This window comes from Nymphaea colorata, chromosome 12 (assembly GCF_008831285.2).
Source record: "Nymphaea colorata isolate Beijing-Zhang1983 chromosome 12, ASM883128v2, whole genome shotgun sequence".
Lineage (NCBI taxonomy): Eukaryota > Viridiplantae > Streptophyta > Magnoliopsida > Nymphaeales > Nymphaeaceae > Nymphaea > Nymphaea colorata.
Window position 1 is genome coordinate 20,057,899 of NC_045149.1, and position 12,631 is coordinate 20,070,529.

The 12,631-nt window shown below is 38.0% G+C and overlaps 1 protein-coding gene across 1 annotated transcript; it reads right to left on the reverse strand.

Annotated features, from left to right (window-relative positions):
* Window positions 1-292: 292 nt before the first annotated feature.
* On the reverse strand, window positions 293-5,913 carry LOC116266062 (protein LSD1). The gene is made up of 6 exons (XM_031647138.2): window positions 5,512-5,913; window positions 4,903-5,056; window positions 4,231-4,344; window positions 3,036-3,149; window positions 1,930-2,039; window positions 293-659 (listed from the first exon to the last, which is right to left on the reverse strand). The coding sequence occupies exons 2-6, from the start codon at window positions 4,958-4,960 to the stop codon at window positions 624-626; spliced, it is 432 nt and encodes a 143-aa protein (XP_031502998.1). The 5' UTR covers window positions 4,961-5,056; window positions 5,512-5,913; the 3' UTR covers window positions 293-623.
* Window positions 5,914-12,631: the final 6,718 nt, after the last annotated feature.

Here is a 12,631-nt window from a genome sequence, read left to right on the forward strand (position 1 = left end):
GCTCTATGCGCCGTCGATTCAGCTCCCTATATCAGTCCCGGCATTGTTCTGCGGACCGATACACACACATACGACACTGAACATGACTTTTACGTAAAAATACTTGATGCTACTTACGTTGACGCATATTTATAGTCCTTGTGAACTGGGCAAGACAGTTTACTCAATATAGAACGTAATTTTTGCTTGAGAATCCGGGCACTTTGCTGCAAGCCTGCAATATGGCTGTATTTCGAGGAACAGATGGAACTCATAAAGAACTTACTGTCGTAGATGAACCTTTGACCGCAAATTAAGTGCAAAGACCGGTTTTATTTTAGCGAGAGAGAGAGAGTTGCTACGATCACCTCTCGGCTCGTCTTTAATCGTCACTAATATGGACAAAGGCCCAGGTTATTTTACATGAACACCTCTCAACTAGAAAAGAACAATTGCACATATGATGACCACCAAAACTGCTTATTTGAACTATAGAAGAGACAGGCTCTGAAGAAAGCTTCTTCTTCTGGATATGTGCGCCATGGAAAAAGGGACTTTCGCTGCCTTAAAATCAGTTATTTATCCCTGTAGCCAAAAGTAAAGGACAGCCATTCCCAGGAACAAAAGCTTCACCAAAGTACTTCTTAGCTGCTAAACTTCTGTTCTGTGCTTGGGGAGGCCTACATTCAGAACCAACTAAAATTAGAAAGTGGCCAATGTTGAAAACCATTTTTCTTCTATTCTAAATAGACAAGAGCCAAGACAAAAGATTGTTGGGAGCTTTTGATAGGTAAACGTTCATATGGTCAATAGTGATAATTGGGTACAACAAAACAGAACAACCAAATGACCTTACGGTCAGATATTAGTAGTTCTAATTCTAAAAGAAAAACATAATCACTTATAGTGACAAGAAATGCATCATAAGAATCTCTCCAGAACTTCCTTTGCCTCTTAAGCAGGCAGAGACCAAGAACTTATGGTAGATGTTATTGTAGTATTTTGTATGACAACAGAAAAAAATCATAGCGGAATATGCACATAAAATCAGCCAGAAAGAAGACCAGATCCATTACAGATGAAAATATGTATATATTTTGGAATATGAGAGTTCCTAATTTCTAACTACAATTAAAGAAAAGCTGTGATTCAAACGCAAGATTGTCAAAATCATCTTATCTTTGAAGTTTGTGGTCCTGTTGACACAGACAAATACCCCCTATGTTCTTCGTTCTCCTTTATGGAGAAGGTTTCCTTCATCAATGTAATATATTTGTAACCAGAAAGCACAGGGAAGGAACTGAATCTAGAGGCAGAATCTCAATATCTAAAACCAAAACTAATCTCAAGACAACTTGGTTAACTATCTTAAAAATTTTAGTCCCTTGATCAGTTCCATCTTGAGAGCAGTTTGACGGTTCCTATGACTCGGGTTGCCTTCTTTGACATTTGAGGGCGTTACTGCCATCAATCACTAGATGAACAATATGCTGCACGTAGTTAGTTCAAGTGACAATCTACTGAACCAGCTTAGTTCCGAATTAAGAATGAACACCAAAGGCATGTTTCAACTAATATTGCAGTCCAAGACCTGTCTTATCTTCTACCATCCTATTGGTTAATGTTAACCTTGAGTGTTACAGTCCAAGACCTGTCTCATCTTCTACCATCCTATTGGTTAATGTTAACCGTGCACAATAACAATTCAATCAGGACTTTTTGCAAAAGTTTCCTACTGGCATTGTGCTAGCAGTTCACATCTCAAGCATTTTTTATATGCAGAGGCAACAAATATCAAAATAATACTGCAATGCTAACTGTTACTCTGTGCACAGGTGTTGCAGACTGGGATCTGCATGTTCTATGCATAAGAGAGTCAATCTGGTAACCCAAATATTTGATGATGATAACAATCAATAATGAAAAACTGCAGGTTCCAAGAACACTAACCCCAATTGAAGTCACAAAACTGCACACTGCACATTTCACTGATCGTGCTCCATATTGATACATCAGCAACATTTGGCAGTTTCCACAGTTCACGTGCGCAACCTGATTTGCTGCAAGAAGAAAAGATGTCCGTGAGCGATGAACTATCATCACTTTCATTAGACATAAGAATCTATACAGGTAGTCAGGTACCAATAAACATTTCATCCTATAGGATCGGAGTAACAAAAGATGATTGCAAAATGGTCCCTCTCTAACAGTACAAAGACCAATTAATGAACCTGGTTAATAACAAGTGCAAACCAAACAACGGAAACATGCTGAAAGCAGCTCTCAGACACATAGGTTAAAGTATCCCCATAAAGAAAGCTGTAGACCTGCAGATATTCAACATCATCTTGCATGGCCAACCAATACAAGTGAGAACCTGTGGTTTCTTTTTTAACAATGCACAGTGGTTAAAGAAAAATCTACAGTTTCATGCTTGACCTTTCTTTCATAATTTTTCAATCTGGAAACAGAAGTCAGGCCTGAGCAAAGATAATCCAGATCTCATTTTCAGTAAATGAAAGTCAATTCCACTTAAGTTAGAAAGAGGATATAGTAATGCATGTTTTGTCTTACAAATTTTCCAGGTCTAGATGCAGGCTAACTGATACGGGTGTCCAAACTATAAGACCAGCACATAACAAGATAGCTGAAGTTGCAAACTGACCATAAGCGAGCAAACAAGGTTCCGAGTCTCTAGCAATCAAGGACTGAAATAGATGACTTCCTATTCCAGTGTTTATGTGCATAAGTGTTGATTCAAATGATTAAATGACTGCTATATGTACTGATAGTGGTCTATACATGCAGCTCTGTGAAAGTAGGGTAGCTTATCTACCAAACCTTTTTACGATTGTTCTTCCAAGTTACGGAGTTTTTCTGTCAATGTTCATATATGATCAAGGATGACTTACATTTTGTTCCTTGAATAGAGATGGACAAAATACAACACACGGTTGAATGGGCACATGATAGGACAAATTGCATTGTCTTCCAGCATTTTGAATAACTATTTTTATCTTTGACAAAATAGCAAATAAGTTGAATAGTTCGCATACCTTCAAGAGCAAGGTTAATGGTATGACAACAAGAGCACTGCACACTTGTCGCACCACGGATGTACATCAAAAGAGTATGGCAGCCACCACAGACCAACTGAGCCATTTCCGTGCCTGTTGCAAAATATGTCTAGTTTTGTAAAAACAAAAAGAAATCAGACTATCTAAAAAGGCAACCTACGGATATTGATAAGAAGATACACACAATAACAAGAGAAGATAGAGGAAATATAGGGATTTCTCTTGTTTAAAAACTTAACATGCCTACCTCTGGTTTGTCATCTTCCGGGAGGCAGATGTGTGAAAAAAGCACACAAAAGTGATCGTACCTTGGGACCTCCACTATCTTGGGACCTCCACTATCAAACTTTTATTGCAAGCCCTCAAGAGCCAAATCACTAAAAATTGGGGCCATAAAGCTAAAGGGACATATTGGGAGCGTAATAACTACCAGTTCCAGTTTTAAGTGTCTCACTATTCTGAATGAACTTTTGGGACGCATATACAATTCCATCACACCAAGATGGTGTTCTGCTAAGGTTATCTGACCTAGATGCTCCTCGAACACATCAATATCCATTATTATTCAACAAATGCATTCATAAAAGGTTTTACAAACTACAATTGCCATGCACCTCTTGACTCTTTTCTGTATTTTGTGTGGCACTCACAAAGTACTTTGTAATTGGAGCATGACCTAAATGAACTACGACAAGATATTCCTAATAAATGCTAGCACATATCAGATACCTTTTGTTATTATTTTTCACCGTTTTGACCTCATTGAGAGGAGAAACCTTTTCTATTCAAAAATTTTTTATAGTGGAAACAAGAAGATTGTTTGTGGAAAATTGTGCACACGCATATGCAGATAGTTTCTTCTTGTGATCACAATATTTAGCACTCCCAGGATTGTCATCTGATATCAGATGCAACTCCAGCTGCTTTAAACAGAAAATTGGCCCCAAGTGACCAATACACATATGGCCCACTCGCAGAAAGCACCCCATAGCTATATGAAAATATCAGAACCTCTTATGGCTAAAAATTAATCAGATTAACAAGAACAACAGACCTGTAAACATTCATAACAACCACTTACATTGGGTTACAAGAAGTTGAGATGAAGTATCAGACTGCTTTTATACCACAACCATAAGAACAGGTAATGGAACAAGGTAACTGCTGAACATACCAGGGGGTGGGACTGCAGTCACTGCATTGCAAACTGCACAACACACAGATGATGCTCCAAGAGGATAGAGAAGAAGATTCCGACAGCCTGAACATACTAACTGGCTCTGCACACCTAAGAAATGTGCACATCACAAATTGAGTTAGTTATGAATCTGATTTATTGCCTACACATTCACGGTAAGACAAGACCATGGAATAGCAAGAAAACCTCACAAACAAGCATGAGAAGAAACTCGTAACAGTGGGAGACTCTGGGTAAATCTAACATGGTGGGCCCCCAGTTTAGTTGCTGCAATGTATCATTTTACAGTCTGACACGGTATCTGGACAATTATGAACAAGCAATAAAAACCTTAGATTGCTAAGACAATCTATGGTCCTTCCGGCATACCACATCCACAAAACAGACTGCTACAGAAAAAAAATGATAACTAGATCCAGCAAACTCGAATATGGAAGATAGATAGCCCAGAAATTCATCATAGACAACACCGTGTTTTCATCTGCATACCAGAATCACAAAATATGGGCAGACAAGAAAACAAATTGATGGATGGTCACAGCCAAACAGATGACTAGATGATAGCCCAAAAATTCAAGTTTCTATACGTATGGTAGCTCACATTACAATCTCGTCAGAAAAATTGTGGAAATAATGAAGATTGTTTACCGTTTGGAGGAGTGAAGGGCACCGGTGGAGATGGGTATGGTGCAAGCGGTACCGGCATTGCTTCGAGTTACGAATGCTCTATTCTTCTCGGAAAGCTATAAACCTTGCCGGCCTAAGAGAGTTGAAAATACAAGTCCCTCATTGTACATACAATCTGCATAAACAAACAAAGATCATTAGAGCAGAAAAGAAGCGCAAACCAACCCCATCATGGGATATTAATCGTCCTTGTGCGTCTATGGCGGAAAATGGTTAGTAAGACCTTGTGAATGCAGAACATTTACTCGAAAGAGTAGGAATGCCAGTAAAGCCATTTCATGCAACCAATGCAAGACCCAACTTGGGTTCCAAAACAGAACACCAGTAGGAAAATACAGAGAACAGAGCCGAAGAAAGTAATAGCAGGCTCTATGTTCCTTCAGATTTCTGCTACCCAACTGAACCGATAGGAAAATGGATAGCTGTTTTGTATTCTCAATGAATTGGACTGTCCAATTCCCACAGCAATTTGCATATACAGGCTAAAGGTTGCAAGCTGGAGAAAAAAAAAAAGTTACATGACGATGAAATTCGGACACAAAGCGCAATATCATTAGAGCTGTAACGTACCATTTGCTTCTACTGTGCGAAATGATAGATGCCTTCGTAAGCGTGAATATTCTGATGACTCAAGATGACTGAGAACCCGAGTCCCCCCTTGCACTATGAACCAGTATATATACGCAAAACTTGAGGGGAGGGGAGAAAGAAAATAATATCAAAAAGAAGGAAAATCAAGGCCAGACTCAAGTTTGTCTCGTTGAAGAAAGATTAGAACTAATCATATGCAAGGAAGACCCACCAGAAAGAGTCAAGGAATAGTATGATAATGTGTTATTTCAGTAGAAGGACAAGGAACCCAATTCTTACTATGGATGAACGTCGCAGACTTTATAGTCTTGCAGTTGACGTTGATACGAGATGGTTGAGATAGAGGCACGGTGGTGAGTGGGTTTTACTCTTGTTTTCTCATACTTGTGTAACTATTCAAGAAAGATGGCGAGAGAGAGAGACGGAGAGAAGCACTATTTGGTGGTACGTCTCCATTTCAGCACTGTCAGACCAACCCCACTTCTTCATGCCATAAATTTTCTCCGATTTTCCCTCACTTTTATCCCATAAATAACAAGATAATATCATAACACCTAACCCAATCCGGTCATGAAGGCAATTACAGATATGCCCATCCTCTAGCAATTTGCAACAAAGCATGAGAGAAAAAAAAAGTTGTAGCCGTGTAACCAGAGGGAAGACATGAGTGCTGCCATTCTCCAATGTTCCAACCAGCCTGAACGATTGCTCATCCATGTTCAGAAACCAGCGGGTGAGGCTGCATTTTTCAGTCACCAATCTGGAAAACTGGGTTTCGTGTCAATATCGTGTTAACAGCTCCACAACAAGAAAAATCATCTCATACTAGAACTAGAACAACCGCTAAACTAGGTGTATAATTTACTCCAGATCTAAGATCCAAAGCGTTCATTTATCATAGGCCCCTCCTTAAATCTATGGTTCTGGCATCTTGAGAATCATGAATTTAGGTTCCCAATTATACCTCAAATCCATAGGTCACGAGTGTTGACCTGAGATCCATGAATTAAAAATGGAAAGGATTAGAAAACCATGTTGCAGTTCATGCATTTGTTAGGGATCATGCATCTGAAATCCCAGTTTCTAAGATACCAAGGTCTCAATCTCCTTAGATTTGAGACCTGACATTATAAGACATCCCTTAATTTGTACTTTATGGAACCAATCCACGTGGTCTCAGTTTTGTTCATAATTCTAATCGTCTAAGAGGACAAAGTAATATCCAACGGTTTTTGACACTGGTAACACTGTGGCTGATGGCATTTCAGATGCATTCAGAGTAGTGACCGTATGGAACTAGTGCATATATCTTCACAGTTCTATTTCATGGTTCTAGTAGTTCTTTCGATGAAAAGGAACATGGAGACAGGGAAAATCTAAGTCTTTTGCACGGGCAATGCTGTGGCCAATGGCACTCCATGATGCATTCAGATTCTGTAAACAGAAAACCACGAATTCATAACCTCTGCGACGATCTCCAATACCGACATGGATTTTGATAACTCCGTTCCACATTGGAGATGATTCCTACGGACTAGAGATTTCTTTCATAAAGTGTTCTCTCGGATAACAATATCAAGGCGAAATCCAGAAATGGCATCGGTGCAATATCCACGAGATTCTACGACAATTTCGCTCCATATTCGGATTTTGCAGTAGGAGTTGTCGGCTAATGATAGAACACTAGTGAACACCACACGCTTGCTCAATATGTGGTGCAGAATGACACAGCTGACTTAATTACAGAAGAGCACAGAGCCTCAGCAGTCAAGGACGACACAGCACCTCACCCCAATGAAATGAATGGCTCTCGAGGCCTTCAAATTCCAAAATAAAGGAAGCGCCCATATTTCTTTTGTTCTGTTCTTTCTTGCAGAAAATTTTTACTCCCTCCAAAAACATTTCAGAGAATTAGCTTATGTTGATGGAAGTAGCTAGAAGAGCTTAAGAAAAATTTAGGCTTTCATACTTGGTCAAATTATCAACTGCATAATGAGCACAAGATTCAACTACAAACCAGCAAATCATAAGAACTTACTAAGCCAAGATATGTTTTATTTTTCTGAAGAAGTAAACACTGTAATCCATTCGATAAGCAGCTTCCAATATATGAAGTCAAAATTCATGTCTCAATAGAGAGATTCGCTTGAAACATTTAGAAATTCGAGCATACAAGTCAGATTCGGTCATCTATCCAATTTAAGCATCCATATGCAAAAGTTGGAATTCTTTTGCAAATCGAGTTTTCTTTTTCTTTTCCTCATATACTACTTTTACAGATGCGAACATGAATATTTATTCATGGAGTAAAGCTGCCGTTCTCAATCTCCTCCTCCGAGTTGGTAGTTAGAGATAAATTCTCGTTTTCTTCTGGAGGCAAAGAAGCCAATCTGCTTTCTGGATTCATAGCACAGTGAGATCAGTGCAGAGTTTTAGATTTCTGAAGATGATCTTAAGACCCAGATCAGCTTTCTGCACAAATTTGACAGCCTTGCAAGAGCCTTTCATAGAACAAGGTGCCGAGATGAACTTTCTGGTGGAACAAATTTCCCAAAGAACGCCTACGGTTACAGTAAGAAGTAGGCGTGTATGGGACGTAAACCGATAAAAGTAGAAAGAGATTCTCATCAATTAGTTTGACTAGTTGAGAGTTGTATGGGAATTATACATTGTTGAAAATGGTTTATTTTAAACCCTTAGATAAATATAAAAATGAAGCAATTACTCTTGGATTGTTCATTAACAAGAACTTATGATGTGGGTAGCAATGAGTTAAAAAGTTACCTTTTATCAAAGCAGTTAAGGTGGCTTTGAAGATAAATCCATGAGTGTCATTGTCACTTTTATGGGTGACAGAGAAAGGAAAGGCAAGCCTTGTGAAAAAGCAAAGATGGTCCTTTCATGCTCAATAGAACAGTAAAATAAAAAGCTTCAAATAATTTCAAAGCCATTTTATATTTAAATGATCTCCTTTAGTCAAGTTAAAAGATATCAAGAGTTTGGCACCTAAAATCAAAGTTATAACTAGAGTATCTTATCCACCCATATCTGCTGGGCCGATCTGCTAAAAAACGCTGCAAAAATGGAATGAAAAGGGGGTCGAAATGGCCCCTAGAATATCGGCTAAATCAGCCTGTGTTGACCTGTACAGCCGCATATCGGCCGATAATGAATAAAATACTACTTTTCTTAGTTTTATATACAAATTATTTTTGAAAAGCCGATAAGTTTGGATGCATATCAGCCAAAAACTGGCATTGGTTGGCAGGCATAAACTGAGGAGGAGTTGGACAACTTTCTGATAGTCAAGGTATGGATGATTAGAGGTCTTCTGCTAAGAAAGATGGTATTAATTTGGTATTTGGGGATTCAGATGCATGTTTTGCTCTCTGTGAATAATACAAATTAATGTCATATCATGAAGTGATGGGATGGGATTACATCATTTGAAAAATGAGAGGAACTTTAAAATGACAGTGCACCTTTAAGATGCTGTCATCCCATAATTGAACTGGCAATACATATGCAGCTATTAGCATTTTGAAAGAGCATCTCTTTCTTTTTCCTCTAATTATATGATAGGGCCTTTGTCTGAGTTAGACAAATAAGGTAAATGATTTCATTTCAAAAGAAACATGTGCTCTCCATTGGCATGAGACTGTACTTTCTCACCGCCATCTTCAGTGAACAGCTCAAGCAACAGGAGGGCTTTCTTGATCATAGGCAGATGAAACAGGAAGAAGCAGTGGGATCGAGCAAGCCACCAAGTTCTATCACATCCAAATGTCTCCATGGTTTTCCCTTGTCGTGTGATAAGAAAACACATTTGATGGGTCAAGTTTTTGATTGCTTGGCTTCAAATTCTAAGGAACTTACATCAAGATGAAGCAGACATTGTGCTGTCACTCTTAGCGGCTTGTTCAACAATACATTGAACACTCAACTTCAGGTGAAGAATGTCTGTGATTTTGCATCTTCCCCTTCAAATCCAAGTGAAGTATGCAGCCATATCTTCTTCATGAAGATAATACCCCCAAATAAGAGAAAAAAGTCAAAATTATCTAGGGCAACGGCATTCTAGATAACTTTTCCAGGCCATAAAACATGTCCTCTAAAAGAGCAATCTTGCTCCCCGAAAAAGAGAATACCTCCACATTAATCAATGTATTTGTTAGTTTACCTGTATGAGTGACAAAGCAGGAAGAAACCATGTCTCTTTGGGCAAGTGGGTGAGGCAGGAAGTTAAGACCTTACCAAATGCTGGCTTCCTTGTTCAGTCAGTAGGGCTGCCAATAATTGATGGAAAAGCAGGCAACGATCAAGTTGCGACCCTGCCATTCTTCCTTTTGAGACTCACATGGGTTTTACCTTGAGGATGTTTAGGTGGTCCAGTTCTTTGAGATATCCTTGTTATAAGAAAGAAAAGAATAAGAACAGAAAAGAAAAAACTTGCCAGTGGATCAGATTTTATATTAGGCATTAGCATGACATCCACATTAAATGCAGCAGCAATGCATGTTGATGTAGTCTCCTCTGCAACACCATTCATCTCAATGCTCCAGCCATTAACAAGTTGAGATGGACTGCCACATCATGGTGGTGAGACATGGAGAAGCACACAGAATAGCACTAGGTAATATGCAACCTCTTTAAGGCAACCCATATTTTGGTTTTACAAGAAACCTGCAAAATTCCATGTTGGCTCTACCTGCCATCTCCTTTCTTCCTTGAATATGGCCCTGGAAAAGCTGTTCTAGATTCAGATTCAACCTGATCTTACCTGACCATTTTGTCTGATTGGGAGTAAAACCAATGCTGCACCTCCTATTGGGTAGGCATTTTTTGCCCTTGCTGTGGGTGAATGAATATGTAGAAGTTTCCAATTAGGGGACATTTCTTAATCCTAATCCGAAAATCAAGCCTCAAACATTTTTTTAATACAAGTTTCGCTTTTGCTGGTAACTGTCAAAGGGACTATCTTTACTATTGCGCCATTTTTTGAGGTTAAAACGTCAGTTCAAGTTGATGAGACAATAGTTAATTGGTTTTCAACTTGAGAGAATTTTCGAATATAATTCTTCACGTCCTCCGACATGAGATGATTGATCTTGAGACCTTGTTCGGCAGGTGTCAGCGGAAAATAGATTTATATTAGAAAAAATCAGAAATATGAGATGTTCCTGACATTGTAGTAAAAAAAAAAGGGCCCTCATTGTCTTTAAACATAACTGGTGAGACTGAGGCCGGGTCTGCCCGAACACATCCTGACGTGACGAGTGTCTGAGAGACATGACCAACAGCTCAGGAGCGAACCAATTGGAATTTAATATATGGATTTCAATATATATACCTTTGTGGTGAATTGTTTTTATATTGCGTCACTAAAAAAATATCATAAATGATACATTTCGTCGCTAAAAGTCATAGCTAACCTGTCGTGGTTAAAAATAAAAAATTTACATGAGCGCAACGGTTTATGAAATAATAATTGTTTATGGCACCTTCGATGATATATTTTCCAGCAACATCAGGTATCCAGTAGATTTGAATCTTTATATATATATATATATATATATATATATATATATATATATATATATATATATATATATATATATATATAAAGGAAATCACTTGAAACATAATCCGGTTGCACTTTCAGAGGTGTAAAACCTTATCTTCTCCAATGTTTATAATGCTTAGTCTTACCGCACACAAAGTTAACGCATTTATCTGTTGGAAACGATTCAATTTGACGAATCATGTTTTCTCAGTGTGCTACAAAAATTTCTAAAATCAAAATTTAAATCTCTAAGATCAATCAATTTTCAAGAGAATGCAAATTTTACTGATTCTTCGAACACTAGCTATCAAAGATTCATAGTCGTAGTTGGAAAAACATGATCAACGGAGGTTCAACTCTCAACGCTGCAAGTATCTCAAGTTTTGACCCCTTGAATTCATTCAAACCCCTCAGTTAGGTGGATGAAGAGAAAATTTGAACTTGTCATCTACCGCACAAGTACATATTTTGAATGTATGATAGACATATATGATAATGCAACTTATTTACGAAGATACATCACTATGGATGTACGTTAAGATTGTGATACATCATTTTCATCTCTTTCACTCTTTCTTTCCCATGTTACTTGTCACATCAGATGGATCGAATTCAGTTCTGCACTAGTTCGCATTCTTAGATTTCCTTTTCCTGTAATAGAGAAACCCTTTGATTAACTTTGTTAATGAGTGAGTAGGATGAATATTTCTTCCTAACGTTCAGAAAAAAGTTGAAATTTTTACGCAACCCTTGATGAGTATTTTTTCTTACCATTCAGAAAAAAGTCAAAGCTCATTAAAAGAAAGTCAAAGCTTCCACCCAATCCTTAATCCCGTACCCTACCAAGTATGCTTTCAACCTCAAGATGTTGCTCCTTCCCCACTCAACTTGTGAGTCAGTAGCTCCTTTCTTACAACACAAGGGATTTGACGCCCATATTTTTCATGACTGCACCACTCCAATTAAGATTCATCTAGAAAAGAATGGGGTCTCGGTCTTTTGCTCAAACTTTTGGATCAACTTCCTTTTCTTCTTAGTATATTTAATTTTGTTGCATTTACTGGTAGGAATTGCATGATGTATCATAAAATCCACCTAAAAGCAAGTCAGAACCTTAATATAAGGCTATGATTCCTGAAAATTTTATGTCAAAGATAGTTTCTCCTAAACAAACATTAAAAAAAACTATTTTAGATCACCAAACTTATCTCGACTAATAAACTTTCATCTTGGTGGTTTGATTGAAACCATGCTAAGTCTAGATACTTTGTCGCTTGCCCAGTGACATAAAACTCAAACGTCCTTAATGGTTTCATCCTTAAAACTTATGTCTGCTTCAACTTGTGCAAAGGGTTAATATCCAGGAGATTTGAACCATCAAAATTATCTCCAAAATTGATTGCTAAAAAACAAAAGGTTGATATTTTTTAGTATATAAAATATTCATATTAAAAAGTTAATGATATCTATCTTGGACCACACACGTGTCAGCCGTTGGTAATCTCCACATGATGGAGGGCCCGAGATCCAACACTT

What these genes read in the sequence shown, in the direction of transcription:
- LOC116266062 (XM_031647138.2), bottom strand. Translation starts at nt 4,960, where the DNA reads ATGCCGGTACCGCTTGCACCATACCCATCTCCACCGGTGCCCTTCACT. An exon ending in GACTGCAGTCCCACCCCCTG is followed by an intron (nt 3,150 to 4,230) that starts GTATGTTCAGCA and finishes ATTTTGCAACAG; the next exon opens with GCACGGAAATGGCTCAGTTG. An exon ending in CATTAACCTTGCTCTTGAAG is followed by an intron (nt 2,040 to 3,035) that starts GTATGCGAACTA and finishes TTCTTCTTGCAG; the next exon opens with CAAATCAGGTTGCGCACGTG.